This window comes from Electrona antarctica (genome assembly GCF_951216825.1).
Source record: "Electrona antarctica genome assembly, chromosome: 8".
NCBI lineage: Eukaryota > Metazoa > Chordata > Actinopteri > Myctophiformes > Myctophidae > Electrona > Electrona antarctica.
Genome location: NC_136789.1, coordinates 23,817,418 through 23,843,771, shown reverse-complemented (window position 1 = coordinate 23,843,771; position 26,354 = coordinate 23,817,418). Strand labels below are relative to the sequence as shown.

General features: G+C 41.6%; 1 protein-coding gene across 2 annotated transcripts in view; it reads left to right on the top strand.

Moving 5' to 3' along the window:
• Window positions 1-14,555: 14,555 nt before the first annotated feature.
• Window positions 14,556-26,354, top strand: part of LOC306927405 (prolyl 4-hydroxylase subunit alpha-2-like) — a 38,118-nt gene continuing 26,319 nt past the window's right edge. For both annotated transcript variants that reach the window (XM_079507128.1, XM_079507129.1), the window contains exons 1-2: window positions 14,556-14,687; window positions 24,809-24,911. In XM_079507128.1, the coding sequence (XP_079363254.1) occupies window positions 24,827-24,911 (85 nt within the window). In that variant the 5' untranslated portion in view covers window positions 14,556-14,687; window positions 24,809-24,826. The remainder of the gene's footprint in view (window positions 14,688-24,808; window positions 24,912-26,354) is intronic.

The following is a 26,354-nucleotide window of genomic DNA, read 5'->3' as shown; positions in this document are numbered from 1 at the left end:
CTGCCCGTTTGTTCTGCACTCACAGTTGAAGTTCCACTGTGACTCTTTCATATTCTTGCGCCTCGTGAAGGCTTTAGTTTAAATCATTAAGTGTTGATTTACTCTTCACATAATGTTGATTTGTTTTGCAACTGACCCCATGTATTTCTCCCCACCGCCCCCCCTTTTTCCCTCACTGTTTCTTTTCCCTTTTTACCTCCATTATGATGAATTCCTGTTCTGTCCCTTTTCTATATAGAAGTGTCTATTTGTACGTCTCTAAATGTTTTTGATGAATTGAACATGGTGGACCCTATTGGAAACAAGTGTAATGCTTAATTGGGTCGTCCACTCACAGTTAACAGCCTTTGTATTGAGTTTGTGCTTGAAATGTACTGTAATTCTGCAAACTGTTAATAAATATTTCAATCAATCAATCAAAATTCATACTGCAGTTGCAGGACAGTATACATAAGCCAACCATTCCTTCCATCCATTCCATCATTAGGCCTACAGTAAAAAGATGACCCCTTTGAATAAATCACCTTTCAAAACCAATATGAATTATGATTAAGGTTGTGTCATGTAGCCTACGAGATGCTCAAGCGGTGGTAGATAAAACACTGTGTTTTCTATTTGGACGAAATAGGCTACATACAATAAAGTCCAGAGATTGTGTTTGCCATGACCTGATGATGGCATCAAATTCCTTGACATCCACCTACAAGTAATCCTTCCAGTTGTTAAGGCAGACTATAGACTATAGTCATAGGTATGGTGATTGTCTCCACCAGGCCGAAGGCATGGGGAGAGAGTATGTTTTGCACTCCGTCCGTCCGTCCGTGTGTTATAGCACCACCAGGAGGCCGCTTTGTGCAAAACAAGTTTTTGGACAGTACACCTACAGATTTGGTCCAAACATCACGCAAATTGGTACACAGTCTCTCTAGAGCCATTCAACAAAACGGGTGTTTCAGATTTCTCAGACTCCATCCTGATTGGCTAAGATTGGCTTCCAAAGTTCGCAGGAGTGCTCAGTTTCAAACAAAATGCTGCAAATCATGAACACATCGTGTGATATACGTGAAATTGTGCACGCACATTCCCACTAGGCCGAGGAAGAAATTTTCAACTCAGCCTCATGGTGGCGCTATAACTGGCCAAAAAGTGTTTTTACCTCTAACTGCACGGATCTGTGGATAACTTTGTATGCCAACTCCCTAGAAGCCAAGGAAAAACCTTTGCCTGGAATTTTTCACATCTGCTCTTTATAGCGCCACCAGGAGGCCGACATATGTTAAACACATTTTCTAATATTACTCCTTCAGATTTTATCCAAATTTCACGCAAATCGGTACACATGCTCTCCATAGTCATGTGATCAAGACGGGTTTGTTTGATTTCTCATAATCCACCCTCATTGGCTACAATTGGCTTCTAAACTTTTCAGGAGTAGCCCGCCTTGTACCTGTTTTGTACAAATCGCCACAACTACTAAACGCAGCGTCCGATTGTGGTGAAACTGTGCATGCATATTCCCACTAGGCTTTGGAAGAAATGCCACTTGACAGTTTTCAAATCAGCCTCATGGTGGCGCTACAACAGGCCAAGCCGCGTCACACACACACACACACACACACACACACACACACACACACACACACACACACACACACGTTTAAATTGCTCCTAAACATTTTGCCAAGCATCACACACACACTCCTATCCTCCTGGTGGAGACCTGTGCCCAGAAGGGCACTTTTTCTAGTTCTTACCTTTTTTAGACTATTTTTGTCATTGTGATTGCATACTGGTCGACCATGAACAGCATGAAGTAGCCTATTGTGTACTTTATGTATTACACAACTTCATGCTGGACCTCAATTCAGGACCTGCACATAATGGAATTACTTTAGGCAACTTCAATCATTTATTATACAATATTTCAATGAGGCAACATCAGCTAAGGTCCTTCAAGGAAAAATAATGAAGTTATACCTCACTCTCCAGTTGACCATATGCAGACCACATCCATCTTACCAGCAAGCCGCAAGGTGCTATTAGGTGCAATTTCCCATTGACAGCCCATTCGTCCAAACAGAAGAGTCCTTCCTAAACAATGTCAAACTCACCAACATTGCAGCTGTACGAAAAGCATGAATTATCCTCTTTCTTTCTGCAAAGTGTTTGTTTCATAACAATCCACCATTATGAACTACTCCTTGCAGGTGAAGTGTTGGAGTTTGGAAGTGCTCACTGAATATCACTCAGCGGCCCATGCGTACCATGGGCGACTGTGGCTCAAGAGGTAGAGCAGGTCGTCCAATGATCCATGGGTCGGCGGTTCAAATCCCGGCTCCTCCTGGCTACATGTCAAAGTGTCCTTGGGCAAGACACTGAACCCCAAATTGCTCCCGATGTGCTGGTTGGTACCTTGCATGGCTTCCGCTGCAATCGGTGTGTGAATGGGTGAATGTAATGCACAATCTATGTAAAGCGCCTTGGATAAAGGCGCTATATAAATGCACCATTTACCACCTGGTTTGAAATTGCACATGCAGCAGGAGGTTGCTTACTTGCTTTACTGATAACGAGCACTTCCAAACTCTGACACGTAGAAAAATAATCTTCTGCAAAGAATTTCTTGACGGGAAGTAGCTCACAACAACATGTCTACAAAATGGGTACAAAGCGGGCTACTCCTGAAGCCAATCGTAGCCAATCAGGATGGATTATGAGAAATCAAACAAACCCGTCTTGATCACATGACTATGGAGAGCATGTGTATCGATTTGCCTGAAATTTGGATAATATCTGAAGGAGTAACATTAGAAAATGTGTTTTACATATGTCGGCCTCCTGGTGGCGCTATAAAGAGCAGATGTGAAAAATTTCAGGCAAAGGTTTTTCCTTGGCCTCTAGGGAGTGTGCATACAAAGTTTTACACAGATACGTGCAGTTAGAGGTAAAAACACAAATCGACCAGTTATAGCGCCAGTGGCATTTCTCCCTGGGCCTAGTGGGAATGTGCATGCACAATTTCAAGGAAATCACACGATGTGTTCATGATTTGCGGCATTTTGTTTGAAACTGAGCAATCCTGCGAACTTTGGAAGCCAATATTAGCCAATCAGGGTGAAGTCTGAAAAATCTGAAAGACCTGTTTCATTGAATGGCTCTAGAGCAGGGGTGCCCACACTTTTATGACGTGAGATCTACTTTCAAAATGACCAGCTCAACAAGATCTACCCACTGAAAAAATAAGTGTACCATTGCTGAAAATAGTTTCAATATATAATGTACCTGGGGGGGGGGGGGGGCTTTGGAATAGGGAGAAAATATGACAGGCAGTTTGCTGTCAAAATATGTCCTCCCCGTATTTAACTTAAACGCCCAATGCATTCTTAATGGCAATAGCACAAACTTTGGCATGCTACTAGTCCTACATACTTACACCTAGAAACCCCATTCAACCCTATTTAGGTTCATCTTACGGTGGACATGTTTGCCTGAAAAGAAATCTTTGAAATGTTTCATAGTTTTAGAAATATAGTGCTTTCAAATTTGAGAAATGTATAATGGGGCTCAATGGCAGCTCTATGGCACGTCAAAAAATTACTTTCACCTAGAAACTCTATTCACACATTTTATAATTCAGCTTACTGTGGAGACACATGCTGGAACTTTTTACTTTGAAATGATTTGTAGTTTCTGAGTTATTTAACTTAAACGCCCAATGCATTCTCAATGGCAATAGCACAAACTTTGGCATGCTACTAGTCCTACAATGTAGGACTTTAGGGAAAGGCCTACATACTCTCCAAGAGTTGGGAAAGAACATATCAAGAGAGTGGAGTGGTAGGCCCTTGGATTGACCAGTGTATGCAATGTACCCCACTTTGAGGTGTCACGTCTTAGGCCTAGATTTAGGGTAGGATTGAACCAGTCGCACTGTAGCCATACAAAGGCCTAGGGTTCCCAGATTGTAAAATGTTGTTCCTCCATCTTGGGAGAGTATGTAGGCCTTTCACTGGACCTCCTAGCCACTAAGATGACCACAGGCCCACCACTTAAAGACCACATGTTAGGGTGCCCAAATCTGAAGTTAGGTGGTCAAATTACCTGAAACTGAAGCAATTCAGTAAAGGTCAACGCTTCCTCATGTTTTGTACAAATCGCCACAACTACTAAACGCAGCGTCCGATTGTGGTGAAACTGTGCATGCATATTCCCACTAGGCTTTGGAAGAAATGCCACTTGACAGTTTTCAAATCAGCCTCATGGTGGCGCTACAACAGGCCAAGCCGCGTCACACACACACACACACACACACACACACACACACACACACACACACACACACACACACGTTTAAATTGCTCCTAAACATTTTGCCAAGCATCACACACACACTCCTATCCTCCTGGTGGAGACCTGTGCCCAGAAGGGCACTTTTTCTAGTTCTTACCTTTTTTAGACTATTTTTGTCATTGTGATTGCATACTGGTCGACCATGAACAGCATGAAGTAGCCTATTGTGTACTTTATGTATTACACAACTTCATGCTGGACCTCAATTCAGGACCTGCACATAATGGAATTACTTTAGGCAACTTCAATCATTTATTATACAATATTTCAATGAGGCAACATCAGCTAAGGTCCTTCAAGGAAAAATAATGAAGTTATACCTCACTCTCCAGTTGACCATATGCAGACCACATCCATCTTACCAGCAAGCCGCAAGGTGCTATTAGGTGCAATTTCCCATTGACAGCCCATTCGTCCAAACAGAAGAGTCCTTCCTAAACAATGTCAAACTCACCAACATTGCAGCTGTACGAAAAGCATGAATTATCCTCTTTCTTTCTGCAAAGTGTTTGTTTCATAACAATCCACCATTATGAACTACTCCTTGCAGGTGAAGTGTTGGAGTTTGGAAGTGCTCACTGAATATCACTCAGCGGCCCATGCGTACCATGGGCGACTGTGGCTCAAGAGGTAGAGCAGGTCGTCCAATGATCCATGGGTCGGCGGTTCAAATCCCGGCTCCTCCTGGCTACATGTCAAAGTGTCCTTGGGCAAGACACTGAACCCCAAATTGCTCCCGATGTGCTGGTTGGTACCTTGCATGGCTTCCGCTGCAATCGGTGTGTGAATGGGTGAATGTAATGCACAATCTATGTAAAGCGCCTTGGATAAAGGCGCTATATAAATGCACCATTTACCACCTGGTTTGAAATTGCACATGCAGCAGGAGGTTGCTTACTTGCTTTACTGATAACGAGCACTTCCAAACTCTGACACGTAGAAAAATAATCTTCTGCAAAGAATTTCTTGACGGGAAGTAGCTCACAACAACATGTCTACAGTGGATTTTTATGAAACAAAAACGTTACAAATTGAAAGTGGATATTAAATTCAAGCTTTCCGTACAGCTGCAATGTTGGTGAGTTTGACGGTGTTTAATACAAGGGCTTTTCTGTTTGGATGAATGGGCTGTCAATAGGAAGTTGGCAAGATGGATGCGGTCTGCATATGGTCAATTATTTTTGAGGTCTTCTGGGGTCCATTAATTGTGAAAAGCTTATATGGGCTGGAAATACAAATAATTTCAGAATATTTAATGTCACATTACTGGAAGTTAAATACCGTTGCTCTGGAGGGGGAATGATAGGGGTATGTATGGCTGGTGGAGGATGGTCAGAAGGAATGTATGGTATGGTGAGGGAACAGGGGAAGGGGATTGATTGATTGAAAATTTGATTAACAGTTTGCAGAATTACAGTACATTTCAAGCACAAACTCAATACAAAGGCTGTTAACTGTGAGTGAGTGGACGACCCAATTAAGCATTACACTTGTTTACAACAGGGTCCACCATGTTCAATTCATCAAAACATTTAGAGACGTACAAATAGACACTTCTATATAGACAAAGAACGGATATTTAACAGCTAAACAAGTGAACTCAATCAATGGTCCTCTTCGAATTAGCTTCATGTGATATAGGCCCATACGGAACAGAGGATGGTTCAGTAAGGGTCCATTTGGTTCCATTTGTACACCATCAGAGTTAAATTAACATTGATTTTACAATATAAATTGGGGATCCCAGAGATAGAAACACCATTAAATGTGGGTCTGTAGACTAATATGCATGTCAAACTGGGGATCCTTGAAATTAATATGGTTGAGAATCACTGCTAGGGCCGTAAAAATCTTCTCTTATGGGGGTCCTTGACATATCTCTTCAAATGGTGGTCAGCGGCCTAATTAGTGTCAATTTTGGGCCGGGGTCCTTGACATGAAAAGGTTTGGGAACCACTGGTCTATAGAGGTAGTAGAAGTCTGTTATCTCTCCTATGGTACCAACACAGTGATTCAGTATGGAATTGTGAAAATTATGCAACAAAATATGCTTTAGTTTTGGGTCTGAGAGGCTAAATCTCATCTAATGGTGGTCCCGTGGCTCAAATGCTGAATAAACTAGTGGGAATATGCATGCACAGTTTCACCGCAATCGGACGCTGCGTTGAGGAGTTGTGGCGATTTGTACAAAATGGGTACAAAGCGGGCTACTCCTGAAGCCAATCGTAGCCAATCAGGATGGATTATGAGAAATCAAACAAACCCGTCTTGATCACATGACTATGGAGAGCATGTGTATCGATTTGCCTGAAATTTGGATAATATCTGAAGGAGTAACATTAGAAAATGTGTTTTACATATGTCGGCCTCCTGGTGGCGCTATAAAGAGCAGATGTGAAAAATTTCAGGCAAAGGTTTTTCCTTGGCCTCTAGGGAGTGTGCATACAAAGTTTTACACAGATACGTGCAGTTAGAGGTAAAAACACAAATCGACCAGTTATAGCGCCAGTGGCATTTCTCCCTGGGCCTAGTGGGAATGTGCATGCACAATTTCAAGGAAATCACACGATGTGTTCATGATTTGCGGCATTTTGTTTGAAACTGAGCAATCCTGCGAACTTTGGAAGCCAATATTAGCCAATCAGGGTGAAGTCTGAAAAATCTGAAAGACCTGTTTCATTGAATGGCTCTAGAGCAGGGGTGCCCACACTTTTATGACGTGAGATCTACTTTCAAAATGACCAGCTCAACAAGATCTACCCACTGAAAAAATAAGTGTACCATTGCTGAAAATAGTTTCAATATATAATGTACCTGGGGGGGGGGGGGGGGCTTTGGAATAGGGAGAAAATATGACAGGCAGTTTGCTGTCAAAATATGTCCTCCCCGTATTTAACTTAAACGCCCAATGCATTCTTAATGGCAATAGCACAAACTTTGGCATGCTACTAGTCCTACATACTTACACCTAGAAACCCCATTCAACCCTATTTAGGTTCATCTTACGGTGGACATGTTTGCCTGAAAAGAAATCTTTGAAATGTTTCATAGTTTTAGAAATATAGTGCTTTCAAATTTGAGAAATGTATAATGGGGCTCAATGGCAGCTCTATGGCACGTCAAAAAATTACTTTCACCTAGAAACTCTATTCACACATTTTATAATTCAGCTTACTGTGGAGACACATGCTGGAACTTTTTACTTTGAAATGATTTGTAGTTTCTGAGTTATTTAACTTAAACGCCCAATGCATTCTCAATGGCAATAGCACAAACTTTGGCATGCTACTAGTCCTACAATGTAGGACTTTAGGGAAAGGCCTACATACTCTCCAAGAGTTGGGAAAGAACATATCAAGAGAGTGGAGTGGTAGGCCCTTGGATTGACCAGTGTATGCAATGTACCCCACTTTGAGGTGTCACGTCTTAGGCCTAGATTTAGGGTAGGATTGAACCAGTCGCACTGTAGCCATACAAAGGCCTAGGGTTCCCAGATTGTAAAATGTTGTTCCTCCATCTTGGGAGAGTATGTAGGCCTTTCACTGGACCTCCTAGCCACTAAGATGACCACAGGCCCACCACTTAAAGACCACATGTTAGGGTGCCCAAATCTGAAGTTAGGTGGTCAAATTACCTGAAACTGAAGCAATTCAGTAAAGGTCAACGCTTCCTCATGGGGTCATTTTAGGGCCTAGGACCTCCAGTAAAGGGTAAAATACTCTTCTCGGTTGTGGGAACAACATATCCAATGATGAGGACCCCAGGCCCAAAAATGTCCCCCTGGCAACTGTTTCAACTTTGGGTGAGCCTACATGTAAAAGTGCCCAAAGTTGAAAGAAGGTTGTCAAATGAACTGAAACTGAAGCAATGGTGTAATTATGCCCAAATCTGAAGTTAGGTGGTCAAATGAACTGAAACTGAAGCAATTCAGTAAAGGTCAACGCTTCCTCATGGGGTCATTTTAGGGCCTAGGACCTCCAGTAAAGGGTAAAATACTCTTCTTGGTTGAGTTTGAGTTCATTTGAGCACCTAAATTCAGATTTGGGCACCGTAGCATGTGGTTTTTAAGTGGTGGGCCTCAGGTCATCCTAGGGGCTAGAACAGGGGTGCCCACACTTTTATGATGTGAGATCTACTTTCAAAATGACCAGCTCAACAAGATCTACCCACTGAAAAAATAAGTGTACCATTGCTGAAAATAGTTTCAATATATAATGTACCTGGGGGGGCTTTGGAATAGGGAGAAAATATGACAGGCAGTTTGCTGTCATATTTCCTCCCCGTATTTAACTTAAACGCCCAATGCATTCTCAATGGCAATAGCACAAACTTTGGCATGCTACTAGTCCTACATACTTACACCTAGAAACCCCATTCAAACCTATTTAGGTTCATCTTACGGTGGACATGTTTGCCTGAAAATAAATCTTTGAAATGTTTCATAGTTTTAGAAATATAGTGCTTTCAAATTTGAGAGATTTATAATGGGGCTCAATGGCAGCTCTATGGCACGTCAAAACATTACTTTCACCTAGAAACACTATTCACAGATTTTATAATTCAGCTTACTGTGGAGACACATGCTGGAACTTTTTACTTTGAAATGATTTGTAGTTTCTGAGTTATTTAACTTAAACGCCCAATGCATTCTCAATGGCAATAGCACAAACTTTGGCATGCTACTAGTCCTACATACTTACACCTAGAAACCCCATTCAACCCTATTTAGGTTCATCTTACGGTGGACATGTTTGCCTGAAAAGAAATCTTTGAAATGTTTCATAGTTTTAGAAATATAGTGCTTTCAAATTTGAGAAATGTATAATGGGGCTCAATGGCAGCTCTATGGCACGTCAAAAAATTACTTTCACCTGGAAACTCTATTCACACATTTTATAATTCAGCTTACTGTGGAGACACATGCTGGAACTTTTTACTTTGAAATGATTTGTAGTTTCTGAGTTATTTAACTTAAACGCCCAATGCATTCTCAATGGCAATAGCACAAACTTTGGCATGCTACTAGTCCTACAATGTAGGACTTTAGGGAAAGGCCTACATACTCTCCAAGAGTTGGGAAAGAACATATCAAGAGAGTGGAGTGGTAGGCCCTTGGATTGACCAGTGTATGCAATGTACCCCACTTTGAGGTGTCACGTCTTAGGCCTAGATTTAGGGTAGGATTGAACCAGTCGCACTGTAGCCATACAAAGGCCTAGGGTTCCCAGATTGTAAAATGTTGTTCCTCCATCTTGGGAGAGTATGTAGGCCTTTCACTGGACCTTCTAGCCACTAAGATGACCACAGGCCCACCACTTAAAGACCACATGTTAGGGTGCCCAAATCTGAAGTTAGGTGGTCAAATTACCTGAAACTGAAGCAATTCAGTAAAGGTCAACGCTTCCTCATGGGGTCATTTTAGGGCCAGGACCTCCAGTAAAGGGTAAAATACTCTTCTCGGTTGTGGGAACAACATATCCAATGATGAGGACCCCAGGCCCAAAGATGTCCCCCTGGCAACTGTTTCAACTTTGGGTGAGCCTACATGTAAAAGTGCCCAAAGTTGAAAGAAGGTTGTCAAATGAACTGAAACTGAAGCAATGGTGTAATTATGCCCAAATCTGAAGTTAGGTGGTCAAATGAACTGAAACTGAAGCAATTCAGTAAAGGTCAACGCTTCCTCATGGGGTCATTTTAGGGCCTAGGACCTCCAGTAAAGGGTAAAATACTCTTCTTGGTTGAGTTTGAGTTCATTTGAGCACCTAAATTCAGATTTGGGCACCGTAGCATGTGGTTTTTAAGTGGTGGGCCTCAGGTCATCCTAGGGGCTAGAACAGGGGTGCCCACACTTTTATGATGTGAGATCTACTTTCAAAATGACCAGCTCAACAAGATCTACCCACTGAAAAAATAAGTGTACCATTGCTGAAAATAGTTTCAATATATAATGTACCTGGGGGGGCTTTGGAATAGGGAGAAAATATGACAGGCAGTTTGCTGTCATATTTCCTCCCCGTATTTAACTTAAACGCCCAATGCATTCTCAATGGCAATAGCACAAACTTTGGCATGCTACTAGTCCTACATACTTACACCTAGAAACCCCATTCAAACCTATTTAGGTTCATCTTACGGTGGACATGTTTGCCTGAAAAGAAATCTTTGAAATGTTTCATAGTTTTAGAAATATAGTGCTTTCAAATTTGAGAAATTTATAATGGGGCTCAATGGCAGCTCTATGGCACGTCAAAAAATTACTTCCACCTAGAAACTCTATTCACACATTTTATAATTCAGCTTACTGTGGAGACACATGCTGGAACTTTTTACTTTGAAATGATTTGTAGTTTCTGAGTTATTTAACTTAAACGCCCAATGCATTCTCAATGGCAATAGCACAAACTTTGGCATGCTACTAGTCCTACAATGTAGGACTTTCCCTGGACCTTCTAGCCGCTAGAAGGTCCAGGGAAAGGCCTACATACTCTCCAAGAGTTGGGAAAGAACATATCAAGAGAGTGGAGTGGTAGGCCCTTGGATTGACCAGTGTATGCAATGTACCCCACTTTGAGGTGTCACGTCTTAGGCCTAGATTTAGGGTAGGATTGAACCAGTCGCACTGTAGCCATACAAAGGCCTAGGGTTCCCAGATTATAAAATGTTGTTCCTCCATCTTGGGAGAGTATGTAGGCCTTTCACTGGACCTCCTAGCCACTAAGATGACCACAGGCCCACCACTTAAAGACCACATGTTAGGGTGCCCAAATCTGAAGTTAGGTGGTCAAATTACCTGAAACTGAAGCAGTTCAGTAAAGGTCAACGCTTCCTCATCGGGTCATTTTAGGGCCTAGGACCTCCAGTAAAGGGTAAAATACTCTTCTCGGTTGTGGGAACAACATATCCAATGATGAGGACCCCAGGCCCAAAGATGTCCCCCTGGCAACTGTTTCAACTTTGGGTCAGCCTACATGTAAAAGTGCCCAAAGTTGAAAGAAGGTTGTCAAATGAACTGAAACTGAAGCAATGGTGTAATTATGCCCAAATCTGAAGTTAGGTGGTCAAATGAACTGAAACTGAAGCAATTCAGTAAAGGTCAACGCTTCCTCATGGGGTCATTTTAGGGCCTAGGACCTCCAGTAAAGGGTAAAATACTCTTCTTGGTTGAGTTTGAGTTCATTTGAGCACCTAAATTCAGATTTGGGCACAGTAGCATGTGGTTTTTAAGTGGTGGGCCTCAGGTCATCCTAGGGGCTAGATTAGAGAGACTGTGTACCAATTTGTGTGATGTTTGGACAAAATCTGTATAGGTGTAGGCTAAAAATAGTAGTCCAAAATATTGTTTTGCACAAAGCGACCTCCTGGTGGCACTATAAGAGGCCAATGTGAAAACCTTGGGGCAGAGGTTCAGCTGTGGCATTCAGGGAGTGTGTGTGCAGAGTATGGCTGCGGTCAAGCCAACGGTGCCGGAGATTAGCTGTCCACAGACGGACGGACACACGGCCGGACACACACACACACACACACACACACACACACACACACACACACACACACACACACACACACACACACGGACGGACGGACGGACGGACGGACGGACGGACGGACGGACGGACGGACGGACGGACGGAAGGTGTTCCTGTTCCAATGTGTGTGTGTGTGTGTGTGTGTGTGTGTGTGTTTGTGTGTGTGTAGGGGTCAGGTGCAAGGGGAGAACCAGCATGCAGCATGGTTCACCTGCGTGGTATGTCAGGAATGTGGTACACCTGTGTTTTCCGACTTAATGACTGTACAGTACAGATACCAGTCTGATGCCTGTCGGGAACGATGCCCATTGGGAATGCATGGCCCTCCCGTTGTCAGAGATGGGCAAGTATTTGAAATACATGTATTTTAATTTTTATTTATTTATTGTAAATACATTGTAAATGTATTTTCTGAATTCTAAGATTAGCTGGTAACAGACTGACTGACGGACGCACGCACGCACGCACGCATGCACGCACGCACGCACGCACGCACGCACGCACGCACGCACGCACGCACGCACACACACACACACACACACACACACACACGGACTCACACACGGACTCACACACGGACTCACACACGGACGGAGTGCAAAACATACTCTCTCCCCATGCCTTCGGCCTGGTGGAGACAATAATCTGACTGTTGTGTCCTGTACTGTAGGCCTAGGCCTATATGTGATGCAAAGAATCTAACAGAACTGGCACTCGATCATGGGCCTGGATCCTCCAGAACCACCACTAGGTGATGCAGCTCCCCAGCTTCCTACTAAGATGTCAGCTTGCTCAAGTAATCAGTATAGTGTGAGTATCTGGTGAGTATATACAGCAGTCGTTCCCAAACGTTTTCAGGTCAAGACCCAAAAGAGAGATTAGACGTTTGCCGTCCCAAACTAGTGAAAATAGCAAATCTACAAGCACACAACGCATCGTTTCATGCTGAGTTGAGAGCTTGTAATGCAGATCAGATATTTTCATTACTTCTTAATCATCATTATTATTTGTGAGATTTCTTAGATTTGTTTTTTTGTTTGTTTTAAAATGTATAAGATTATTTGATTTTTTTCATATAAAAAATAAATATTTTGAAAAGAAAATGGGATTTTTACCCATAAAAATTGGTCCGTGACCCACAAATGGGTCCCGACCCACTGTTTGGGAAACAGTGGTATACAGCAGTGGTTCCCTAGGCCCTAGGGGTCCCTGGAGGTCCCCAGCTAAATGATAATTAGGAACCAAATGGACCCTTATGGGTCTGTAACTGAGTCTAGAGAGTACAAAGCTGGGGTCCTTGAAATGAAAATGGTTGAAAATCACTGCTAGAGCCGTAAAAAATAAACACATAAATAAATAAATAACTTTCTCAAAGTGGCATTTCCAGATGTAGGCCTGTTTTATTTGTTTATTTGAAAAGGATCCCCTTCCCCATTAGCTGATGCTGACTGCCATGGCAGTCAGCTAGTCTTCCTGGGGTCCACACAAAACACATTACAAAACACATTAAAAAAGTTGGCGGAGGGTGTGTAGACTAGAGCCCAGGATCACATTAGATAATTGACACAGGGGTGAAATATGGGTTACAAAATCGTGGGATAAAACATTTAGGGGGAAAAAAGAAACCGTTCTATTGCCTCACAATTACTTATGCCTATATGACAAAACATATTACAAAACACATTAAAAAAGAAAACTACAACATCTATTGCATTAATTCAGTTACATCAATATCAATATATACATAAAACACAATTATATAACATACATCAAATCTGAAATATGGGACTACTTTTATTTGTATATTAAAGGATGGTTGCATTAACAATTTGTAATTGGTAATACATTACGGATATAATCACTATTGTCAACAACAGAATGTGGAGGGGTGTTGTCCATTGGGGTTTTTCTATTTTGACTGCTAGTTGTTTTGTTTTGTTTTTTTGTTTGTTTTTCTTGTCTCTTTATTTTGTGTAAGTCATGTGTATTTTGTATGCTTTATTGTAAAATCATTAAAAAACTTTGATGACAAAAAAAAACATACATCAAATCTCAATTATAAAACAGATTAAAACATAAACACTGGTATAGAATAACTGTAAATGTATTTAGCCTAAAGTTGTTTCCTCCAGCTGGTGTAGGTTGCGCTGTTGCACAGTCATCCACAACATACAGCACTGCCACTACTACACACACTCCACTCCATTGACTCCAGCCCATCCAGCCTTCTTGGACCAAAATGTAAACGTGCAGGGAAGCATGAATAGTATTACCGTAGCTACTATAAACGGCTGCATAAAATATTTGAACTTTTCATCTAATGCATTCACCATGCTCTGTCTGTACACAGTGGCTGTAAGTCCACGTCCACCTAACCAAGTGACAACAGTGCTGTTTTTCTTGGTTTTCTAGCAGCCAAAGTTACAGCAGCAAATATAGGGCAGCTGACAAAAGACGAACAACATAACATTATATAATAATGTTGTTCAATGTTTGGTATGGCTATAGCCAAAATACGTAGCCTACATTTTGTAACTATTGGTAAGACCTACAATATACTAAGTAAGAATGTCTCAAGTTACGTCCATATTTTTCCAGGATGATTGCAGTAGGCAGCTAAGGAATGTTGCTGCGCATCTATTAGACGAACTGGGTGATTTATTCTCGACTGACTAACATAAGAGGAGGTTCTGTACGTGGCAGGGGGAGACTGAGGAGCGTGTCTTCTATTCCTTTAACACCAAGGAGTCGACTATATTTTCGGACAGCGTTTAGGTGTGAAGTTAATCGTTCTGAAACAAGAAAATAAAGGTAAGTCTGGACTGTCATGGTACCATTTAACAGTATAACGTCACTGAAGTGGCCACAGGCATGCTGACTGAGCTGTTGTCGTGAAAACATGCTGGAACGGTTGTCAATATCAACAAGGTCCACTATTGTAGGTATAGCTGAGGTGTTGGATGACTTTGATGTAGATTATTATGGCTTTATTGTGGAAAATATAAACGGTAAACACGAGATTATACAGTCTAGCGGTGCTCCCGTCATATCACCAATCTATACCTGGACGATCGCTTGTTGCAACGTATCGTCCAGTCCAGGTATATATTGGTGATATTGTAACGCCGCGAAAAGGGAAAGTTTTGAAAGTGCATGAGTGAACTTTTGTAACGGTGCGACTACTGACTATAGCATTTAGCATTGTTCCTACAGCGAAATGTGACATAAAAAAGACCATTTTCTGCTCAGAATCATTGACCAGACAAGCTACTCCTGCGTTTCCCCTTTCCCGTGATTTCGTCTCCATGTCAGTAGGTTCTAGAAAGTCCTAGTAGTTCCAGTCTGTCGTCTGTCTTGGGCTGACGTCACCGTGAGAGCTATTGTAGGACCTCCAGATGGGGAATAAACTGAGCAGATGTGGACTCGGATTATAAATATACTCTAGACTACTAGACCCTCGTCTCAGTGTTGTTTCTTGGCATTTATAACATTTTGAAAACGCTTATCTTATCTATATGGTGTAGTAATACTTTTACAAGATTCATTCATTTTTTTCCTTTAGACTTAATACCAAATTGCATTTAGTGTTTTAAAAGGAATAAATCAGGCATACTCATTCCTTCTGATATTTACTGTGGAGTGGAACACATATTTTCAAAGGCTTTATTGATACTTGGTGTCATAGAAGCATATACAAAGAAAGACAGAATTCTTAAGAGCATTCATCTACTGCTGCATGGCCATAGCTTTTAGTGTGTGTAGAGAGTGAGAGGCCAGTGTCTGTCTGATAACCAAAACAAAGTCACTGGTTTGGGTTTGCCTTGCCACCTGGCTCACCCATACACTGTGTGCGTGCCGAAGTGTCCCTGAGCAAGACACGTATTGTATAACCCCCAACAGCAACACCACTCTTGAGTGCACATTAGCAGAGCAGCCACCAGCTGGGTGAAACTGAAATCATGTGCACTGACTGGATCAGTGCACATTGCAAAATAGAGCTTTCACTTCTCACCCATCCCCGATCCAGCATTCTAGCCTGTATCGTATCGGAGCCTTGGAGGCATTTCCAATCACCAGTGACTTACTTGGACTTCAGCATAGGTTGCAGCAGGTGTTCTGAGCATTGGTTGGACGTCAGGGACGAGTAAAGGCTGGGGACGATGGACGATTGGACGTCAGGGGAGGGGACAGGTTTTCTTTTCTCAGAAGTGATTGGACTGGCATGTTTTATCAGCAGTGATCAGGATTCTGAGCAGATGTTCTCTGCAGTGATCAGGATTCTACTGGGCAGATGTTTTCTGCAGTGATCAGGATTCTACTGGGCAGATGTTCTCTGCAGTGATCAGGATTCTGGGCAGATATTCTCTGCAGTGATCAGGATTCTGGGCAGATGTTCTCTGCAGTGATCAGGATTGGGAACCAACCGGTGGAAAGGGGGTCTCTGACTGTGCAGTGATTGATTGGACTTCACGGCAGACGTTCTCTGCCGTGACTTGAGGGAACATGGCAGGTGTTCTCAGAATAACACATTTCTGTGTGTCCTTTAGAGCCCACTACATGTAAATACATGTAAATCCCTCTCCCTTTTCTATCTACAGTATCCACTAAGGTCTACATTGCAGAATTTCAAATAAAGCTAAATTTGGTCATGTTTATCAATTCTTTTTTTTGTGTGGCTATAAAAATGTTCCTGTTTTCACAGCCTTTGATGGTCTGTCTGTGCAGCATATGTGTTGCACATATACAGTACATATACAGTATATGTGCACGGTGCACCACCGGTAGTTTGTGTGCACGTGACTGTGTGCACATGCTTGTGTAAGCTAAGGCATGTGTGTTACGAACCAGAGACCTGGTCTTTCTGTCTCTCATGTTAAAGAATGGCCTGCAATAACTAAATACCCACCTTGTGGTTATTGATGTCTTTAAGACATGCTGAGGTGAAGCATGGCTAGCAGCTCTGTGCAAGATGACAGACAGCCAGTGATGCAACCTCAATCTGCCTGCCACGTCAAAACTACCCCCTAGCAGACCTGAAGCCAATTCTACAGATGTCTTCTAAATGCCAAGAAGTTTTGTGAAACACTTGTGTTGCTTATCAGTGGTTCTCAATCATTTCCACGTCTAGGACCTCCAAAAGCTCTTCTCAAAATGTTTTGTTCCAGAGACCCGAAGAAGCAAAGATTTGAGTTAAAATCTTCGCTTATTAAAACAAATATATATAAAATACAAAGATTTACACACATTTTACACGCCATTAGGAACTCCAGTTCCTATGGTCAGCTATACAGCTTTTCATTGACCGCTAGCGTTCATGCAATGATATTCATACTATCTGTCACATTTTAGTGTCCATGGTGTGTATATACTGTATGTATTCATTGACGTTAATGTCCCTTTAATATTTGTTATTGCATACCTGCAAAAAAAACACTCTTGGTTTAGTTTCAAAATTCAGTTGCGTTCTCTCCTCTCGTGTCTGATGTTGTTTTAGGAACATTATGTTAAAAATTATGAACCCCATTCATAATCCATACTAAGGCTTATGGTGTGTCACTGTATGTTTTTCTCGGCGAATGTAGAGTCAGGCATGGTGTTTAGAATTTTAGCATTCCTACTTTAAGTAAAACTAAAATGCACTAAATCGCAGCGAGTTGGTAAACTGGCAAGTTCTCCGGATACCCAGCCAAAATATGTTAAAAATGCTGAGCAGAGAGAGTGAAGGTACAGGACCCCGGTGGGGGGGGATTAAATCATGAAGCAATGTGCACACACAGCACTGTCAATAAACATTATAAATGTTCAGGTTTTGCTGTTTTTTTTAAGAAGTTTTCATAATTTGACCTGTGAACTGGTAGACAATCATCACAGAACAGGGGTTTAAGTAAATATAAAATCTTAATGGTCAGGTTAACTTTACTTTATTTATTTATTTCGATGGGACAAGCATATTCATGAACATTACAACCAAATGCAACGTAAAGATGCTAAATTTCATCCATTTCAAACATACAGTGTACATGAAACAAAGTACAATGTAAAAGGTGCATCTATATAGTTTATCAGCGTTTTTAAAGGACAATACAGAATTGCAGTAGTAAAGTAACTTGTGCATCATTGCTAGTGAAGTAGAATATGCTGTCAAGGTTAAAAAGGTCCACCTTCCTCAGCGTTCACTACTGGGGTATAGCTTCCACTGCCTTCCAGCAACATTGTGCCCCATCATGTTACTGTGACTAAAATAACTATTGCCATATCGTAACAGAAGAGTGAATGAAGGATTATTGTTAATTCACACACAGGGAGTCAGTTAATAGCCTAAATAAGGGAGATTGTCTCTGATGGTAAAAACATATAAAAGTTTTCACTCATTGAAAATGAAGACATTGCTGACTTTGCTGTAGCATTTTTGCCATGTGGCTTCTTAGGCTATCAGTCTGCAAATGGGTCATATTTTTCTAATCAGATATGACCCAGATATGACTTTTGAAGAGACGCAGCATGTGGGGTGAGTTATTTATTTAGAAACCGTTCTAGGGTAGGTACCCTCACAAAAACATGCAGTAATCCTGGTCTCTAAACTGCCTCCCCCTGGCCATAACGTGTACCTTCCACGCGCTACGTCCAAACAGGGAAACTCCCCCCTGTCAGGTGAAAAGGAGCAACTTGGACACTCATGCATGAAGGAAGCATGAGTTCAAGTCTGTTGCTCTCCCCAAGTTGGCGGAGGGTGTGTAGAGCCCTGGATCACATTAGATAATTGACACAGGGGTGAAATATGGGTTACAAAATCGTGGGATAAAACATTTAGGGGAAAAAAAGAAACTGTTCTATTGCCTCACAATTACTTATGCCTGAAGGTATTTAAAATAAATGATTTACATATTGAGAACATAAGTCAACCTGCTTATGACACATATGAACTGTGCAGGGAAAAAAAATTTCCAACAGGCTTTGTAGCCTTAGGGGTATGTGTAGGTGTGTCAGAGTTTGTGTTACAGTATGACTATGAAATCACGGTCAAACGGGTAGAATAACAAGCACTGCAAATTATCAGATTTAGCGCTACATCCACTTCCAAAACTGTGTACTTCCAACAGTTTATTTTAAATAGTTCCCAATTACCCCAGACTTGAATTTAGCAAACATTCCGTTTTGGGATGCACTGCACTGTATAACCTACATGCTTACAACAACTTAATCGGATGGCCCTGACCAAGTCTTTTGACCTCTGTCTCTCCGGGTTAGCCCCTATCCACTGGGTCCAGCCGAACCGAGCAACAGGCAACCGGCCATCACAGCTGGTGGAGATTAAACCTGCTGAGTAATCATTTCCTGTGAAAACGTGGGCTTAATGCTTCCCAGAATAAACCGTTACCGCTAACTGTGGGTCCTGGCAGTATGGGCACAGCCAGGGAGTAATATATATGGTAGGTTGGTTTTCTGCTGTCCCATCCCATCCATGTCCTTAATTTGGGTCTGGTCTACAAGGCACGAGATGGGCAGACAGATGACTTAATTATAGAGAGTAGGAAAAGTCAACTGCAAAAACACCATGGGCCTGGATTCACTTTTATAGGAAAGGTTGTGATCTGTTAAGTGTTTTATAGAAATGTTGTGATCTGTTTTATTGAAGAGCTGGAAAAAAATAACAGGCGATGTGGTGGCACAGACTGATAAATGTTTTGTAATTAGTCATCATTAGCCGTTTGCTGTATTGGTCATGGATGTGCGGTGCCAGGCGAGCATCAGGATGTCAGAAATGGTTGTGAAATGGCCCTCTATCCAGGAATGTAATCTAATGCTAGAAGAAAGCCTGCAACAACAATCTTGGCAGTAGCTTTATTGTTAATGCTACATGATATGGTTCACTAATGTCCAAGGGAGAGAGGTTTGGCCTTCCTTAATTAATTCAAGATGAATGGTTGCATTTATCCATTTACATAGTGCTGTCCATTGTGTGTCTTTTCACTTGTACTCCCATTTGTCCTGTGTCATATTGCATGTGGAGCATTGTTCATCCAGGTTCCATGGTAGACCATGCCTGCTTGACATCTTGCCCGACATCTTGAAGACTCTACAAGATATGTGATATTTGTTGTTTTAAATGATTAAAAAACAAAAAACACTATAGGAATGTAAGAGTCAGAGGAAATGCTAGTTTTGATTGAATGATGGAGCACTTTATTGAACATTTATTCAAAAGGATAAAAACACAAATAGCTTAAAGGCTTGTTTCCATTGTCATCCTTATTAAGGGATAAGACCAAAGGCTACTGAAAAAAAAAAAAGGAGACTTAGGGTTTTGGTTGGTAGGTCTTGGTATGTCTTGGTATGTATGCCATGGAAAGGTTTGAATTCACACTGACTTTCTATAACTTGTAAGCCATTTAACATCCACATGCCGTTGTAGGTAAAGGCTATTTGGGTTAGTAGTAGTCTGGTCCTCTCCACAATGCTGCTGTGTGAAATCGGAGAACAGTGTTACATTTTATGCTGCACCAAGTCAAACTGGAAAAAATGACCCTTGTTTTGACTAAATTCAGTTACCATTTCATACGAGCACACGTATTACACACGCAACTAGGCATTCAACTGTTGAACTTGGGTTCAGGGAGGACATAGTCTCACCTCTAAGGAAACTACATTTCCGGGTGAGTTATGTAAATGAAGGAACGCTCCACCGCAACTAATATTCGTATGTTTAATATTTAACCACTTACTGTAAGCCCTACAGTACATATACTTCGTGGTCTGATGAAATAGCGAAGATCTGCTATTTTTGCTCCGTTTCATTCCATTCCATTCCATTCCGCTCTGTTCCATTCTGTCCTGTTTAATTAATGCATTCCTTTGGGCTCCATTCTGTTCTGACAGGCCACACAGGATGGAGATAGGGATACGTGTTGGACTCTACTTGTAATGTTTACCACAACTGTCTCTATCTCATCTTCCTCCCCTCCCTGTGGACACAGATTACACTATGGCCCATGATGCATATCTGCCTCTTGGAAGCCTATCGCTGTGTCTCCATGTTCCCTTAACAGATCGTTAGCAAATAACATGTATTGTCAGAACCTACTAAGTGGATTCCTTGGAGAGGTTCCCATTCTTGTAATAGCACAAACGTATCACAGTACAGTCTGGTTTATAGAAAGTCAGGTAATGTTTTGTCAGCAGCTGTCGCATCTTATTCTTTCCCAACTCGAGCAAAGCCTTGACTGTATCATTAACGTAATAACAGATGTTTGGTGATGTGTGCGTGTTGTCGTGTGTGCTTAAGAAAGACGAGCAACAGTAGGCAGCAATCATTGAGGAATGATGCGGTAAAACATAGTTGGATTTAGAGCTGTAGTGAAAGTCAAGGAATGCTGTTTCACACCTCAATCCACAACGATTTCTCCCCTTTTCCATGCAGGCATGGATACAAGGTTAGGATATCCTAGTGCAATCTGGTTAACATTGGGGATGCAGCTATTGATTATCTGCTTAGTGATTATTCCATCAATTTATTTTTCAATCAATCAAATACTTGTAGACCTGCTATTTTTGAATAGCCAAAGTATACAATATGGTTAAACTGATTTTGATTATATATTAATCAATTATGCTGGGGACCCCCTGTAACCCCTTCAAGAATCCCTGGTGGTCCCCAGACCCCAATTTGAGAACTAGTGGTGTAGTGTTTTCTATTGTGTGGAAAATGTTCAAAAATAACACTCTTCTCTTAATGGTGCTGTAAAAATCAATGCCAGCCTACATTAAACAAGGTAAAAAGCTCTTGTTTTACATGGGCTACTACTAGTACGATAGGATTCAGGTAAGAAATCTGCGAAGTTGCGCTTGAGAACCTTTGTCAGATCCTTTCATTCTTCTGTAGAAGGTGAACTGAGGTTTTGTGGAAGCAAAACGAAAACGATGCAGCCGCTGCTCTGCTCGGAAAAGTTCAATTAATCTTAAATAACAGATGAGGAAGAACAGATGGATCCCGGCTAGTGGTCCAAGAGTGTTGGATAGCTGCCATGTGATGATTTCACTGTCTGTCTGCTATTTATGGAGCTCTTGTCATTGTGAAAATCCATTATTTATGTAGCCAGTATCTTTTTCACACTAGAAAAATGATTTAAGAAACCGAGGGCTGGTCCAGGCAACGTGGCAACATGAGTATTGGACTCTTGACAGTTCTGATGGCTCTAATAAATGCTGCATTGAATCAGAGAACACTGGACAGCACTCCCAATTAATATCTGTTTGTGTTGCCACATAAACATGTTTGTGCTTCCTCAAAAAAAGAAAAAGAAATGCTGTATAAGTAAAAAGAAACCAAGATTGATGACACATCATTGTGAATCGGATCTGACCTAATTTAGTCAAAGGATCAATAGAGATTAATTTTGTCTCATCTTAAATTAAATTAGTAAACTAAACTCTTTGTGGTTGAGCAAGTAATCAAAAATAATGATTGATTGAATATTTTATTAGACAATATAAAAATGCAAACAGCACAATACAAGGTACAGTCAGGCATTTTGGTCCAAAAGGATTTCCGAAGAAAGACCTTGCGGTCTTGTTTCCATTCGGGCCCATGTACTCACAGAATACCAATGTAATTTAATGTAGTTAACAGTTAATTTAGTATTTCCCTCCTTATCTGAAATGATCTTGTATACAGATTTATTTGATTGTATAGTCTCTATACTCTGTAAAATTAAGAAAGAATAACATGACACAGAGACGGTGACTGCTTAATTAAGTTAATTTAGGACCTTCTAGCAGTTTTATTAAACACATTTCTTGCATGTAGCCCATGTTTTGTAATGTCATCATCATGCTATTAGGCCCGTGGATATACAGAGTGAACTTAACAATGATAAATTAATATGATAATACCTTTTTATATAATCACCAACATGAATTATGTTTGTTATTTACAGATAGGTAGAGTAGTGGGGCTAGATGGAAAAGGGGCGACCGTACCTGTTACCTACTCGCACACATACAGTCATGAACAATAATCTAAAACAGCAATCGATCACCTCCTCTCCCTCTGACCTGCTGACAGGTGAAAGTTTAGGCCTGTTTTAAAGGAGGCCAGTGATTTGCTTGTTTTAAGGGAAGGGAAGGAGGCCAGTGATTTGCTTGTTTTAAGGGAAGGGGGCAGGGCATTCCACACCTGAATAGTGCTGCTATTGTGTAAACTAAACTCTTTGTGGTTGAGCAAGTAATCAAAAAATAATGAATCAATTACAATGTTAATTTCCTACCTTTTTGCATGTTTAGCTCTGTTTAAAAGTGTTGTGGTAGTAGCCTACTGTAAACACAAATGAACCTTAAAAACAATTGGATTGCAATAATTGCTCTGTATAATCCCAATTTGATATTCCCTTATCATTCATCTCTAAAACTCTCTTTAGAAGGATGTGACTGACTTGTAAGTCTCATGTAAGTAAGTAAGCTTCAGGGTTCATTCGTACTATATTTCTGAACGGCCAATGTCAGCGTTATATTTAGACACAGCATTAGTCATCATGACTACTTCTAATCCAACAGCTATGGTGATGTCAGATGTCAACCAGAGCAGAGAGGGGAAGGATTCACCAGGTTGAAAGAGCTTTACACTTTACAGTGTGGAAGGAAGGAAGGACGGGACAATGACATGACATACAAATACCACCACAGGAGCTTGTGGCAGTATGAAGCATGCACAGTGACAGTGCACATCCCACAGTGGTGCTCATTAAACTGGATAACATTGACAGACTAGTTTGTGATTCCCTCTCATTCTCACAGTGCATTTGTCCCCTCTTTGTTCTTTTTCTGTAACAATCGGAGCCTTGATGTTATTGAGACAAAGCGTCTCAGTCCACTAATGACCCATTTAGATGGAGCTCAGTGGAAACTATGAAACGGCATGCCCACGTCTTTACAATGTCTGTTAATTCCGCAAGGAAATACATCATCATCCAGAAGCTTGCCTGTTTGGTATTTTTAAGTGTGGTTGTATGATTGAAGATGCAGTATATGTGACATCAGCTCAGCAGTAGCCTGCTAGACTAAATAAAGTGTGCATCAAAAGTCATACGACCAGAATATGGAACAATTTCCGTCAGGCTTGTTCAACGGCCATACAATCTGAGGCAATTTGCTGCATGTTATCCCCCCATCTCTCTCTCTCTCTCTCTCTCTCTCAATGTCACTATTGGAAATATTAACATAAATGCTGCAAATAATAAAATAAAGAAAGAATCAGAATTTGTTATTTTAAGTTTTTAATAACTCAAAAATATCCTTTTAATGTTGACACTTAAACATTTATTTCATTTCTGTCTTACGATTCTTGTCAGGTCCTCACACAGTCCTGTGTACTGTACTGACATTCAAATTTCAAAAGTCAGCATATCAATGCTAATATCACTGCGTAGATATTAGTCTCGTCCCTCTCAGTATAGAGAGTATGCGCATGCTTAAAGTGAATGGCACATCGAGTGGCAAATCGAGTGGCAAAGCAACAGGCAAAGTGAGTTTAACATTGTTTAATGTTGTTTAATGCAATCAGATAGGACTTTTCTGTTTAGATGCATGGGTTGTCAAGGCCAGAAAGTAGTTTTTTGCCACTCAGTAGGCATTCCTGCATAACTTCCGGGTTTGATGATGATGTCACGCGCATACTCTCTATTAGATTGTTTTCCTGCAATGTCCCGCCCCATATTTGAATAGTGGGAACTGATTGGTTATAGCCTGATTCAAGACTAATCTGGTTGGCTCGTCACCACTTCGGCTGTGAAGTCCCCCCACAATTGAGAGGGGCCAGACATAATCTGCCAAGGGCAATATGAAGGATGAAGGCTGGCTATACAAGGAGCATTGTCCGGAGCATTGTCCTTTGTCGCTTTGTGGCCTCATCATCCTCATGTGGCTGTGTCTAATTACAGGTCATCACAGGAAGCAGAATGAGGAGGTGCTTGTCTCTCATCTCCTGGGCTGTGCTCTGCTGCTGCAGCTGGACTGTACAGGCAGAGGTCTTCACCTCCATAGGTAGGTAGGCCTCCGTATTCTCAGTGTGTAGGATGATAGATCATGGATACTATAGCCTGTTTAAACCCAAATCGTATAGTACTACCGAATGGCCAGTTCTGTGCAGAATGTGTGGACACAAAACGGATATTTAAAGTAGAGGAGAAGTCTGAACCTAAGAATGCACTACTGTCTTTTGTTGACCAGACTGAGGTTTCAGAGGGAGGACCTGTCTGGACTTTTCAAGAATCCCTGTAGAATGTGAACTTGGCTCCCTGGGTGCTGTCTTCTCTCTGTAGCCGTCACAGAAAAAAGAAAACGTATTTGTAGAGCACCATCATAACAAGTTTCATTGCATTTTATGCTTACTTTAAAATCTAATATCTTAATAAGTCCTGCTGTGGAACCAACGCTATCCAGTTGCACAAACGTTTCTTTTAGAACAAGTATCACACTAACCTCAGCAGCCTGCCTCCTGTTGGCTGACACTATCACTATAAAAGCATTGTGTTTCCCCCCCGTTTGACTACGGCACTGCAGTGCCTGTGTGTAAAAGAACACAGTGCTGTGTGATTGTGCTTTCTCCGTGGTGACCACCGTGTTTCCATGGTATTGTTTACACCACTACTGCGTCAGCAGTAACCTACTCGTCTCGCTTCAAAGGCTCAAGACTAGTACCACCGCACCCCCAGTGAGAATTTCCTCACAGTGAAATACTATAAAGTCGTGGGCACGGTGGCACAGTCGGTAGTGCTGTCGCCTCACAGCTAGAAGGTCCTGGGTTCGATTCCCGCTGGGGACGCTGTGGGTGCTGGGGGCGTGTTCTCTCCTCCACGAACATCAGTGCCCATACCCGAGGCGGGGTTGGCGAAAGGGCCTTTCTGTGTGGAGTTTGCATGTTCTCCCCGTGTCCCCTAGGGTAGGTACCCTCACAAAAACATGCAGTAATCCTGGTCTCTAAACTACCTCCCCCTGGTCAGCTGTGGCGCCTGATGGAGGGGAAATGCACTGGTCGGAATAACGTGTTCCTTCCACGTGCTATGTCCGGCTGGGGAAACCCTCCCCTGTCAGGTGAAAAGAAGCAGTTTGGACTCCTCATGCATAGAATGAAGCGTGAGGTCAGTCTGCTGCCCCCCCAGGTTGGCAGAGGAAGTGTAGCGCCCAGGATTACATTAGATAATTGACACTGGGTGAAAAAATGGGTTGCAAAATCATGGGATAAAAATTTAAATGATAAAAAAGAAATATTATACAGTCCAGTACCAAGAGCTTTAGAACAGAATGTTGTTACTCAAAGAGAATCTTTGGTATGGAAATGTTCATACCCATAAATCCATTTTACGGGCCATGATGGTACCAAAGGAATGAGCCACTGCCACATGAATCATTCTCTCAGAACTATCACGGTCAATTCATTCTACAACAAACATGCAGCTTTCAACTAATGCTTTAATGCAGAGCAAC